Source organism: Otolemur garnettii, unplaced genomic scaffold, assembly GCF_000181295.1.
Source record: "Otolemur garnettii isolate 467f Iridium unplaced genomic scaffold, OtoGar3 scaffold00156, whole genome shotgun sequence".
In the NCBI taxonomy this organism is placed as follows: Eukaryota; Metazoa; Chordata; class Mammalia; order Primates; family Galagidae; genus Otolemur; species Otolemur garnettii.
Genome location: NW_003852551.1, coordinates 1657464 through 1669468, shown reverse-complemented (window position 1 = coordinate 1669468; position 12005 = coordinate 1657464). Strand labels below are relative to the sequence as shown.

General features: G+C 36.6%; 1 protein-coding gene across 1 annotated transcript in view; it reads right to left on the bottom strand.

The window, feature by feature from the left end:
- MACO1 (macoilin 1) overlaps nt 1–12005 on the bottom strand; it is a 65236-nt gene that overhangs the window by 37451 nt on the left and 15780 nt on the right. Inside the window, exons 3-6 of the mRNA XM_003799774.2 lie at nt 10565–10691; nt 5912–6035; nt 4081–4259; nt 1574–2075 (exon numbers count right to left, since the gene is read on the bottom strand). Coding sequence (XP_003799822.1) covers nt 1574–2075; nt 4081–4259; nt 5912–6035; nt 10565–10691 — 932 coding nt within the window. The remainder of the gene's footprint in view (nt 1–1573; nt 2076–4080; nt 4260–5911; nt 6036–10564; nt 10692–12005) is intronic.

Sequence of the window (12005 nt, the reverse complement as noted above, 5' to 3'; positions counted from 1 at the left end):
GCTCAAGCCTACAATCTCAGCGCTTTGGGAGGCCAATGTGGGAGAATTACTTCAGGCCAGGAATTCAAGACCAGCGTAACAACATAGTGAGAGCTTGTTTCCTCAGAAAATTTAAAAATTAGCTGGGTGCAGTGGCTCATGCCTTGTAGTCCTAGCTGCTCAAGAAGCTGAGGCAGGAAAATCACTTGGGTCCAGGAGTTTGAGGCTGCAGTAAGCTATTATTGCACTCCAGCCTGAGAAACAAAATGAGACCCTGTCTCAAAGAAAAAAAATGTAGGCGAAAGAATGTTAAGTAGCTTGTGGTAGATGTTTATTTATAGCATTTAGTGAATTTGTGGGATATTCCTTTTGAAATAGAAGGTCACCTAATTGGTCTTTCTCCCCTGGGCATCTGGAGGAGGGTTCTCTGCTGAGTGTTTGCTTTGCAGGGCACGATGAGCAGAATGTCATAATAAACAGATGTGGATGCCAGCCAGGCAACAGCAAGAGCACGCTTCCAAAAGTAGCCTTGGGGCTGTAAAAGAAACTTTTAGAGCAGTGGTTCTCAACTGCCCACAGGATCTGTATGAAAGGGCCAAGGCATTAGGAAGATGGGGAACCACTGCTCTAGAGCTTGTAGCAGTAGAACCCAAATATATTTCCCTTAATCTAGCTGCCAATCAGAAAATTAAAACAAATTAACGATCTAGTTCATACAATTTATAATACAGAAATTCTCCCTCCTAGAATAAACTATCTGCCTTTAAGAAAGCCAGAAGAGAAATATAAGATAACTTACTGGAGGAGTTTCAATTGCCCTCTTGAGTTAGTTACACATAAAAAGCAAAGCTCCAGTTCATATCTCAGCTTCCAAATTAAAGATCTGAGGTGAAAGTAATATATTTGTGTTTGCCTAACATAAGTCAGCAAAATTTAGGCTGAGCCAGTCAATCTAATATAACAATGTTATTCTTTTTAATTACAAGTGAGAAATGGAACATTTCTAATTAAAATCCATGTCTAACACTGCATGTATCTATGGAATTTTTAGGAAGAGATTACTTTTCAAACCTAACTCTCCCAGAGTGATCTAGAAAGAATTGATATTCTAAATATAGAAAAACAAATAAAAAAACAAAATAAGCACAAGGTAGTAAGGACAACTTTCTCAACACCACACCCCCGCCCCAATCTGTATCTGTTTGACAAATAAAGAGATTTGCATGAACAGGCACAAAGTCTCCTTTTTGTGTCTATGCCAAAAGAACTTTGGATATACAAACAGAAAAGAACAAGGACTAAGAAGTGCCTTTTAATACCACTAGAAGAATCAATCTGCACATAAAATTTGTCACATGTGGAAAGTAATCACCGTCGCCCTTTATTCAGAACACTGGAAAGAATTTACGTCAAGGCTTCAAGACAATAACATAAGGTGGCCAATAAATCCACATAAAACAAGCACCAAAATGTCACTGGTCACAGTATCTCATCAAAACAATTCCTACAGGCTCATTGGGAGTGTTTGTTTTTCAAGAGCATGACAAGTTTATTGGAAAGTGTTGGTAAGAGCAGAGCATGCACACTTACTTACCTTACCAGAGCATCTGGTTTGCTTAGCTGGTTATTAGGAATACAGTTTTCCATTAAGTCCTTGTGTGCACTTGGGCTCTTGCTAGTGCACTTCTGCTTCTTCTCGTTTTTACTAGATGAAGAAGGAATGCTCCCATTTGTGGCGCTGTGACTTCGAGGTGAGGAGTTCACAACTCCACTGGCATTTTTGTAATTTTTTGAGGAAGCAGTGCATGAGTCCTCTTTCAAGAGATTTTCTGTACTTCCCACAAGATCATTATTTAATCTTTTACTATTGATATGGTTTTCCATATACTCAATTTCTTGTATTTTAGAGTCTACAGGTTGTAGAATATTGTTGTTATTTATTCCAAGGTTGTGTTTTTTGGCATCTTTGTCCTTTTCTTTCCCTTTTTCTCGGTATTCTATCTCTGGCAAAGTTGTAGAGAGTTTTTTGTTGGCTGGGATACCTCCATTGTGGTGTATAAGGATCGCAGAATCCATATCAGGTAATCCTTTGGCTGCTACAATACCAAAACCAAGCCAACAAACAAAAAAACCACACCAAATATTTAGTTTTTAAAAAACAGAATAGATTAATTCAACAAATTACCATCTACACTTAGAAATTCACTACATTAGTAATTTGCAAACTCATTTAGAAGCAATAACCACCGCACATTAGGCTAACTTCAAGAAAAAAATTCAAATACATTTGGAAGGCTGCATATTAGAAAATCACCATCATTTATGAACATCAAGCCATTGAAGGTTTGGCCTTAAAAATAAGATCAGGATTTTATAAGTAAGTCATACTTCATATATCAGTCAAATCAAACTTGTCTATCACAGGGGTAAGAAGACAAAGGCAGATTCCCAGATGCTGCCATATTTCAAAAGATGGAGTAAGCAAACTGCTAATCCTACTGAAAAGAAAGAGGTTTAAGGAAACAAAAGAAAAAGAATAATTTTTGGATATCCTTTTTCTTGATTCTAATGTGCTAAGATAGCCTGTTTCATTTACCAGACTGCTCGTAATTTTCTGTATCAGGTCTACACATACAATTTGTTAAAGTCTACAAGAAGAGATATTTCTTAACTGCATCAGAGAAAAATATTTTGACACACATTAACTAAAAATAGTGATCTTTCAACTGGTGTGCCATGAAAAATCTTAAAGCTCATTAATTAAATTATTTTTGAAGGAAGTTCAAAGCACAGTAAGTATATATTTTTTTACTTTTTTTTTTTTTACTAACATAATTTAAGCATGCCATAGAAGTTTAACTATAGGTTCAAGTGTGCCATGAGATAAAAAAAGGTTGAGAAACACTGATTAAAAACATGACCTCATATTTTCAACTCCCAAACCAAAGAAAACTGGTATTAATGTCAATTTATCTTTTCCTATTGGTTAAATGCCCATGAGAGAGGTCCTACTAGAAATAGCTGGATTTATAATCCACATTACACATTATATGAACCATTTAGATTATGATATCTTTGCTCTATTCAGAAGACTTTAAATTTATAAACTCAACTCTACATTCCACATCTCTTTCTTGCTTATACCTTCGTTCTTGGCTTGATTCAATTACAAATTCACATAGTTACATACTACTATATTGCTGAGAATATTTAGAACAATGAAAATATTAAAATATAAAATAAGATATAAAACATTTAAAAATAAAATAAATATTTAAAATAGTTTTCTTTTTTTTATATAATGTGCTGATTTTATATATAATTTGAAATATTTTCATCAAACTGGTTAACATAGCCTTCATGGTATTTTCTTAGTTATTGTGTTAAGACATTTATATTCTACATTTAGTAAGTTTCACATGTACCCTTGTAAGATGCACCATAGGTGTGGTCCCACTAATTACCCTCCCTCCACCCATCCTTCCCCCTCCCCTCCCCTACCTTTCCCCTTTCCCCATATTCTTGGGCTATAATTAGGTTATAGCTTTCTGTTTTTACTTTCATAAAACAAATTAAACATATTTAAAAGCACATATTCTTCAGAGAGTAAGTAAACATCCACATTCTGTATTTCATCCTGTATTTCGTGGCTTAGCAAAACAATGGCCCTGAGGAGAAACACCAAAAAGCAGAAAAATCTAAAATTCTAGCTATTTTTCTCTCTTTGTTAAAAAAAAAATTTTTTTTTTTGAGACAGAGTCCCACTATGTTACTCTTGGTAGAGTTCCATCACATCACAGCTCACAGCAACTTCAAACTCTTGGGCTCAAGTCATTCTCTTGCCTCAGCCTCCCAAGTAGCTGGGACTACAGGTAGCCACTCCAACGCCCGGCTACTTTTTTTGTTGTAGTTGCCATTGTTGTTTAGCAGGCCGAGGCTGGGTTCAAGCCTGCTAGCTCTGGTGTATGTGGCCTGTGCCCTAACCGCTGAGCTATAGGCGCTGAGCCAACTTCTAGCTATTTTTCAAAAAAAAAAAAATTCTACTGAGAGACAAAACAATGACTAACCTATTGAGCTAACAGCTTTAGGGTAAAGACCTACCTTCCTCAGCCTCTTTTTCTTGTTTCTGTAGCATCTGTTGCTCTGGAGGGAGGGCTTGTTGAAGAAGCTGCATATAAAATTCATTCTCTTTTTGCACTTCTTTTTGCTTCCTTAACCGCATTTTATAACTTACATAACTTTTGAAGCCAAAGCCCAAAGTTACCACAGGATATCCAATACTAAAAAGAAGATAATCCAGTCAGTAACTGCAAATTTAAAACAACATATGCATTTAGCAAATGAGGATACTTATGACTTAGAATTAAAAAATAAATTCTAGTTGATGGTGGCAGTTGAGAACAGCATTCAGAAAACACATAAATAAGTGGAATGTTGCTGTGGAAATCAGAGGCAGTTGGCACATAAAACAAACCCACAGGGAACAACCCTTTAGAACAGTGGTTCTCAACCTTCCTAATGCCGCGAACCTTTAATACAGTCCAAAGGGGTCACGACCCACAGGTTGAGAACTGCTGCTCTAGAACCTAAGAGGACACTTCCCATCAGATTTTGGCATCCTTTAAACTAATTAAAGGAGTCACCACAGTGACTGTCAGACACAGTGGTTAATGTCTTTGAAGAAACATCAATCTATCTGCCTTATGCATTAAAAATCAAAAGGATTTCATTTGGTTTTTAGTATCAGAAGGCAGAGTCAAATTTAACTTAATTTTCTTGCTGCCTGAGGAGTACTATCACCTATTATTCCTGGAAAATCAGTCTGTAAATATTTTGTCATAGATAAATTCAAGAATCACTTAAATAAGTATCTGATATTACCAACGTTTGGTTTGTACCACCAAATTAAACCAGCTGTACTTGGAACTCTAATTTCTGAGCTAGAAAGTTAAGAGATTTTCATTCAACTCATCATTTTGCCTAATATCATTTTGACGCTTCCGCATACATTGTTAAGCCCATATTTAGCTTCATTAACACTAAAACGTATCAGCTTATAATTATTTTAGATGTAGTCTCAATACAAATTTAAAATGACAAGTTTTATTAACCAAGTTTATTTAATTTACTTGTTTGTAAAAAGATTAAAATACAGGAAACAATACTTATTTTAGCTAATCACTTTTTATTTTAGTTTTTGCCATAAATATTAGCAAAAATTGGTGTGTTTAAGAGAAATCTACATTAGGTATTAGGTTTCACAATAGATATAAATAAGAATCAAGCTCATTTTCAACAATGTTTCATGGTTAAGGTTAAATGAATATTTTAATATTAATTTATATTTCATAGGGAGAAATAATATTCTTTTAAAATTATTAATATTCTCTTACTTTTATAAATAGGCTAAGGAAATTCTAAGTTCTTTTAAGCTTTATGAAATAGCCATATATTTCATCAAGACTTTTGGAATTATTATTTGATTATAATAAAAGTAGCTAACATTCATCAAATACCTAGGTGTTTGGCATTAAGTTAAACACTTCACATCTATCACCTCATTTCCTCTTTCCAAGGACCTCATGAGACAGGTAAGATAACCAAGGTAACACTCCCTAGGCAATATAGCTATTAGGGGACAGAGCTGGGAGTTACTCTTCTACCTGAAAAGGGGGCTCATGTTCTTTACTACCAGGCTGTACTGCTTTCTAGGTTCATGTAAAATCTCTAAGAATAAATTTATAGTTGAACTTACCATTCTAGGTTGAAATGAATTATAGATTAAGAATATATGTAGAATACTATTGAAAGCCTAGACTTTTCCACCATGCAATTTAGCCATGTAACAAAAATCCAATTGTGTCCCCCCTAAATCTATTTAAATAAAATAAAAATACAGAAAAATGAAAGAATATATATATATAATACTTACCAGTGAGCAGCAAATGGACGACAAAGGTCTACATGAAAATTTTTGAGATCTTTAAATCTAATGGCTGCTTCAATATAAACAAAGAGTATCCAGAGGGATACCGTAGGCAAACACACTCCTCTTTCTGTGAGAAACCAGCAGAAAGACAAGCATCAATGATAACATTAGCTAACTAATATAGCAGATGGGTTGGTTTGGAACACTGATTCAACTATAGTAACTTTCATTAAGACTTTCAGCTAAGCCAGACAGTGGCTCATGCTTATAATCCTAGCACTCTGGGAGGCCAAGGCTGCTGGATTGCTTTAGCTCAGGAATTTGAGACCATCCTGAGCAGGAGTGAGACCCCATCTCTACTAAAACACACACACACACACAAACAAACAAACAAAAAAACAGGCAAACTAGCCATGCGAAGTGGCACATGCCTATAATCCAGCTACTTGGAAAGCTAGCGGGAAAGGATTGCTCAAGCACAAAGTTTGAGGTTGCTGTGAGCTATGATGGCATGCCACGGCACTCTACCCAGGGTGACAAAGAGTGAGACAGAGGCTCAAGCTATCCCCCTGGGTAGAGTGCTGTGGCATCACAGCTCACAGCAACCTCCAACTCCTGGGTGCAAGCAAGTTTCCTTCCTCAGCCTCCCAAGTAGCTGGGACCACAGGAGCCCGCCACAATGCCCGGCTATTTTTCAGTTGCAGCTGTCATTATTGTTTGGCGGGCCGGGCTGGATTCGAACCCGCCACCTTAGGTGTATGTGGCTGGCGCCTTAGCCATTTGAGCCACAGGCGCCAAGCCAAAAAATTTTTTTTTCTTAACCACAAACTCATATTCCTTTTGTAATTAAACACAATTTTCAAAGGAAAAGCAATTTGCAACAAAATAAGATGCAAACAGGGGTGGCACCTGTGGCTCAGTAGGTAGGGCTCCAGCCCCATATATCAAGGGTGATGAGCAGGGCCCAGCCAGCTGAAACAGCAGTGGCAACTGTAACAAAAATAGCCAGGTGTTGTGGTAGGCGCCTGTAGTCCCAGTGACCCAGGAGGCTGAGGCAAGAGAATCACTTAAGCCCAAGAGTTATAGGTTGCTGTGAGCTGTGATGCCATAGCACTTTACCCAGAGCAACGGAGTGAGACTCTGTCTCAAAAAAAAAAAAAAAAAAAGAAAAAAGGATGCAATAACAGGAATTTTTTTCCACTGGCTTTTAGAACAGAATCTGCAGGCTAGGTACGTCTGTATTAGGACATGACTAATAATGGGATATTTGTGAAAGTGGACCATATAAGCATGAGGGGAGAGGGAAGAATTTGGTGATATAAAGGCTTTTTGCTAAGGATCTTTGAGATGAAACTAAAGAGAAACCACAGAATTCTGAAATTTGAAAGATCATTTAGTCTAACTTACTCATTTCACTGAATAGTAAAGCTCAGAGTTTAAGCAAATTGGGTCCAAGTTCACAGAGATAGGATTGAATCAGCTTCTAAGGAGAATCTAAATCCTCTTAGATCTGGTCCCTGAGTTAAATTGACGTTGAAAGCTCTGTAAAGGCAGCTAATGGCCTCAACCATTCTTATGAATTTAATATACCAAAAACAGGTATTTTCACAAGGTAGGAAGAAAAAGAGCAAACCATAGGAAAATGCATTCTCAAAATCATTTCAAAATGAATTTTCAAAAATTTATATTTCCTATTCTCTATATTTATAGTTATTATACAGTAAGCACATTACAGAAAAACAGAAAAATTAAGACAAAATACCCACATTCTATATCTATTGAATAAACAAAATCACAATGAAAGCATTTTTGAACAAGTATAATGATCATGTTATACAAACACTTTTATATCCAGGATTTTTCCCCTCTTAACAGCAAGGACGAAAAGTTTATGATACAAGATTATTCTTAGTGACTATATATAATATCATCAACCATTCCTGACATTGTTAAGAAAGAATTTTAAGGGCTTGGCATCTGTAGCTCAGCCGCTAGGGTACCAGCCACATACACTGGAGCTGGCGGCTTTGAATCCAGCCCAGGCCTGCCAAGCAACAATGACAACTGCAACCAAAAAACAATAGTCAGGCATTGTGGCGGGTGCCTGTAGTCCCAGCAGTACTTGGGAGGCTGAGGCAAGAGAATTGCTTAAGCCCAAGACCTTCAGGTTCCTGTGAGCTGTGATGCCATAGCACTCTACCCAGGGCGACATACTGAGACTGTGTCTCAAAAAGAAAAAGAAAGAAAGAATTTTAAATTTTAACAACTGGAAGAAAAATTAGCCTCAAGTTGTACATAAATTGCACTCATATTTGTTAGCCCAATAAGAGGACACAGCTTTTTGTTTTGTTTGTTTAAGCACTAGTTATTCCAAATTTACCTATTTCAATAGGCATCTCTGAGCCTAGGGCTTATGAGAAGCCAGAATCATTTTATAACATTAGCTACTTTATTGTCCTGGGGGTCACCCACTGAACTAGTTTTCAATAGGTTCTATTAATAGTTACATGATTAGTTTCTTCACCATTGCTAAGACATTACTGAAGAAATTTGGGAAATCAACATACCTCACCATGGAGTTATAGCATATTTGAGTTGGAAGGCTCCCTTAGACATTCTCTAGATAACTCTACCTTTCTATGACAGAGAAGAAACTGAGATCTAGAGACAGTGACAAGTATAAATGGCAGCTCACTCAAAACTGAGGCCCAGGACAAGGAAAAATGAATGTGAAGAAAAACCACTTTAATTAGAGGAAAGTTTATAAATCAAGTTAGATATGAAAGAGTGCTAAATATGGAGAAAACCATGCTCACTTTAAAAAACAGAGTTCAATCTTGTCTTCTACACAAGCCAACATCATCCTCTTAGCAGCTTTGAGAAAAGGATGAATGTTGCTCCAGAAAGCTTTTATTATCATATTTGGCGTTCCCTCAGTGGTCAAAATCCTACAGGTTGCAGCTGGGCCCAAGAATTAAGTTTCATGCAGCTTTGCAGACAAGTGTGACTCTGAGAGCCAATCCTCAAATCCCAGTGTACACCACATTCAGGCTTTCCCAGGGCTGGAGCTGTCAAAATATCTCATCAGATCTTAGTTTGAAGTAACAGAAGGGAGCCATACACTAGTCAGAACACACATGAAATAGCACATAGAACCACTAAGAACTAGGGAGACCAGAATGGTGAAACTGCTTAAAATATCAAATAAGGAAAAACTGATGAAACCAAAGATATTTGCAGAAAAGAAGACTTAAGAGGATATTACAGTGTCTTCAAATCTCTAAAGAAATGTTAACATGGGCCAGGTATAGTGGCTCACTCTCGTAATCCTAGCACTCTGGGAAGCCAGGGCAGGAGGATCCCTTCAGCTCAAGAGTTCAAGACCAGCCTGAGCAAGAGTGACATTCCGACTCTACTAGAAAAAAAAATTAGCCAGGTGTTGTAGTGGGCATGTGTAGTCCCCACTTTCTCAGGAGACTGAGGTAGAAGGACTGCTTGAGCCCAGGAGCTTGGGAGTGCTGTGAGTGAGGCTGAAGCCATGGCACTCTAGCCTGGGATAACACAGTGAGGCTGTGTCTCAGAAAACAAAAAAAAGGAAAGGAAAAAAAAGGAAATGTTAACATGGAAAGAAGACCACACTCATTCGGTGCAGGTCTAATGCAGAGGTACAAGGTTTGGGTGTGAGGGGATGGTCTGTATGCCCCTTGAAATTTTAAGGAAAAGTTTATACATTCCTATATATTTTTCTGGGCAAAGCTTTTCTATGTCCTCTAAGAAATCAGCAAGCCCAAAAAAGTTAAGACATATTGGGTTAAAAGTCTAAGGAGAAAAATTTTTACTTAGTATGAGGAAGAACTTCCTTTGACAGCTGCCCCCAAGTATAGGGTGTCAGAAATAGTCGGTAGGTTCTCTATCACTATAGGTTTTCAGAGGTAAAACCACCATGTGCCAGAGATGCTGTGGGGCATTCTTGTACAAAATTAACGGTTCACCTATATGACCTCTGACAGTCTTTTCAATGCTGAAACTCCTTGAACATATTTCTTATTTGGCACGAGGCTCTCTTCAAGTATACCTAAATAGAAATCAATTTTTTTTTTGAGACAAAGTCTCATTCTTTGTCACTGGGTAGAGTGCCATAGTGTCACAGCTCACAGCAACCTCAAACCCTTAGGCTTGAGCAATCCTATTGCCTCAGCCTCCTGAGCAGTTGGGACTCTAGGCGCCTCCCACTACACCCAGCTAGATTTTCTATTTTTAGCAGAGACAGGTTGTGCTCTTGCTCAGGCTGGTCTCATCCCCTGAACTCTGGCAATCCACCTGCCTTGGCCTCCTAGAGTGCTAGGATTACAGGTATGACCCACTACATCTGGCTTTACTTCACTTAAAAAAAAAAAAAAAAGGCTATCTTCCTAGTGAAAGTTGGTAACTGAAATGCCTACACTTGTGATATGAATTCATAAAGGGTTAAACTTTGTATTCAAATAATTTTTAAAAGATAAAATATATTTTAAGACTATATTAGGAAAAGGCAACCTTAAAATGTTCACATTATACTCAACTCTAAATCATTTATTCTAAATCATCACATTTAAAAATTTAAATCTAAGATTCCTATCTATTTAAGAATCTATTTAAGAAATCATGAAGACTTACCTGTGTGCCATACATACTGAACCCATACATATGTGCTAGCAGCAAAGAACAGCCATTGAATGGGGATGAACAGCAGACATATTATATTTGATGTGAATGCTACACAAACAAAAAATACAGAGAAGGCCTAAAGGGGAAAACAAAGCAAAATAAAAAACACATTTTAGAACTTGTTATTTGCAAACTCAGGTTGTTAAAAGCATATTGGACAAAATCCCTGAAACCACTAAGTGATCACTCAATAACTACAGAGCAAGTTAACAATAGGACATTTTAAACATTTAAAATCAACCAGATACCAACTAGTGGTTAATTTAACATTAAAGAGTAATACTATTTTTTCCCTTGAACTTATTTATTTGCTTACTTAGTTACATGCTTATTTTTAAAAATTAAATCATAGCTGTGTACATTAATGCAATCATGAGGTACAATGTGCAGGATATACAATTTGAAATGTTTTCATCAAACTAGTTAACATAGCCTTCACGGCATTTAAAGAGTAATACTGTTGATGGTCCCCAAATCATGAAGAAGAACTAAATCAGAACTGAGGTTGGACTGCGATGAATTCATACGGATTCCACAGGTGGAATCACCTGTAGGTCACCTAAAAGAACTAGAATTTTAACAGAGAAAAGCCTCCTCAACCCTTACAAACCATTCTAAAGAGTCTTATTCTTAAAGAATAGAATTGGTGGAACACAAATTAACCATACTATTAGTAAGAAATATGTTGATGCTGATAATTTTAATAATCCAACTTCCTCTGGATACTACTGGCTATTACTATTAGGATCTGAGTTTGAAACCATCTATTTGAAGCATAGATTTGCTCTGACCAAAGCACCAGCCTAGGTGGAAGAGTTACAGTTTTAAGATGTGGCCATGAAACACAATATAGATAACACACAAACCAAGGGAACAAGCTCAAGCCTATGCCCTTGCTCTAAGCTAATAGTTCTCAAAATGTGCTCTAGGGATTCCTGGGGGGGGGGTGTCTCTGAAATAATTTCAGCAGGTCTTTTTCAATAATAACACTAGAGATGTTATCTGCCTTTTTCATGCTCATTCACTCATGAGTGTGGTGGCATTTTCTATAAGTTACATGACATGTGACATTACAATTGACTGAATTCAGAAGCAGATATAGGAATCTAGCTGTCTTCTGTAGAGCCAGGTATTAAAGAGATTTGTAGAAATGAATTTATTCTTCCATATCTTTTTTGTTTTGGAAAATTTAGCTATTTTTCATTTTAAAATGAAATTTGTATTAACATGTAATGGGCTTATACTGATATGCATAAGTATATTAATAAGTATATATTTAAAATTTTTCTGTTTTAATTTCTAATATAGTAAATATAAATAGATATATAACCCATATTAACAAAAGCACCTGGGAGTCCTTGATAGTTTTTTTTTTTTTTTTTTTTTTTTT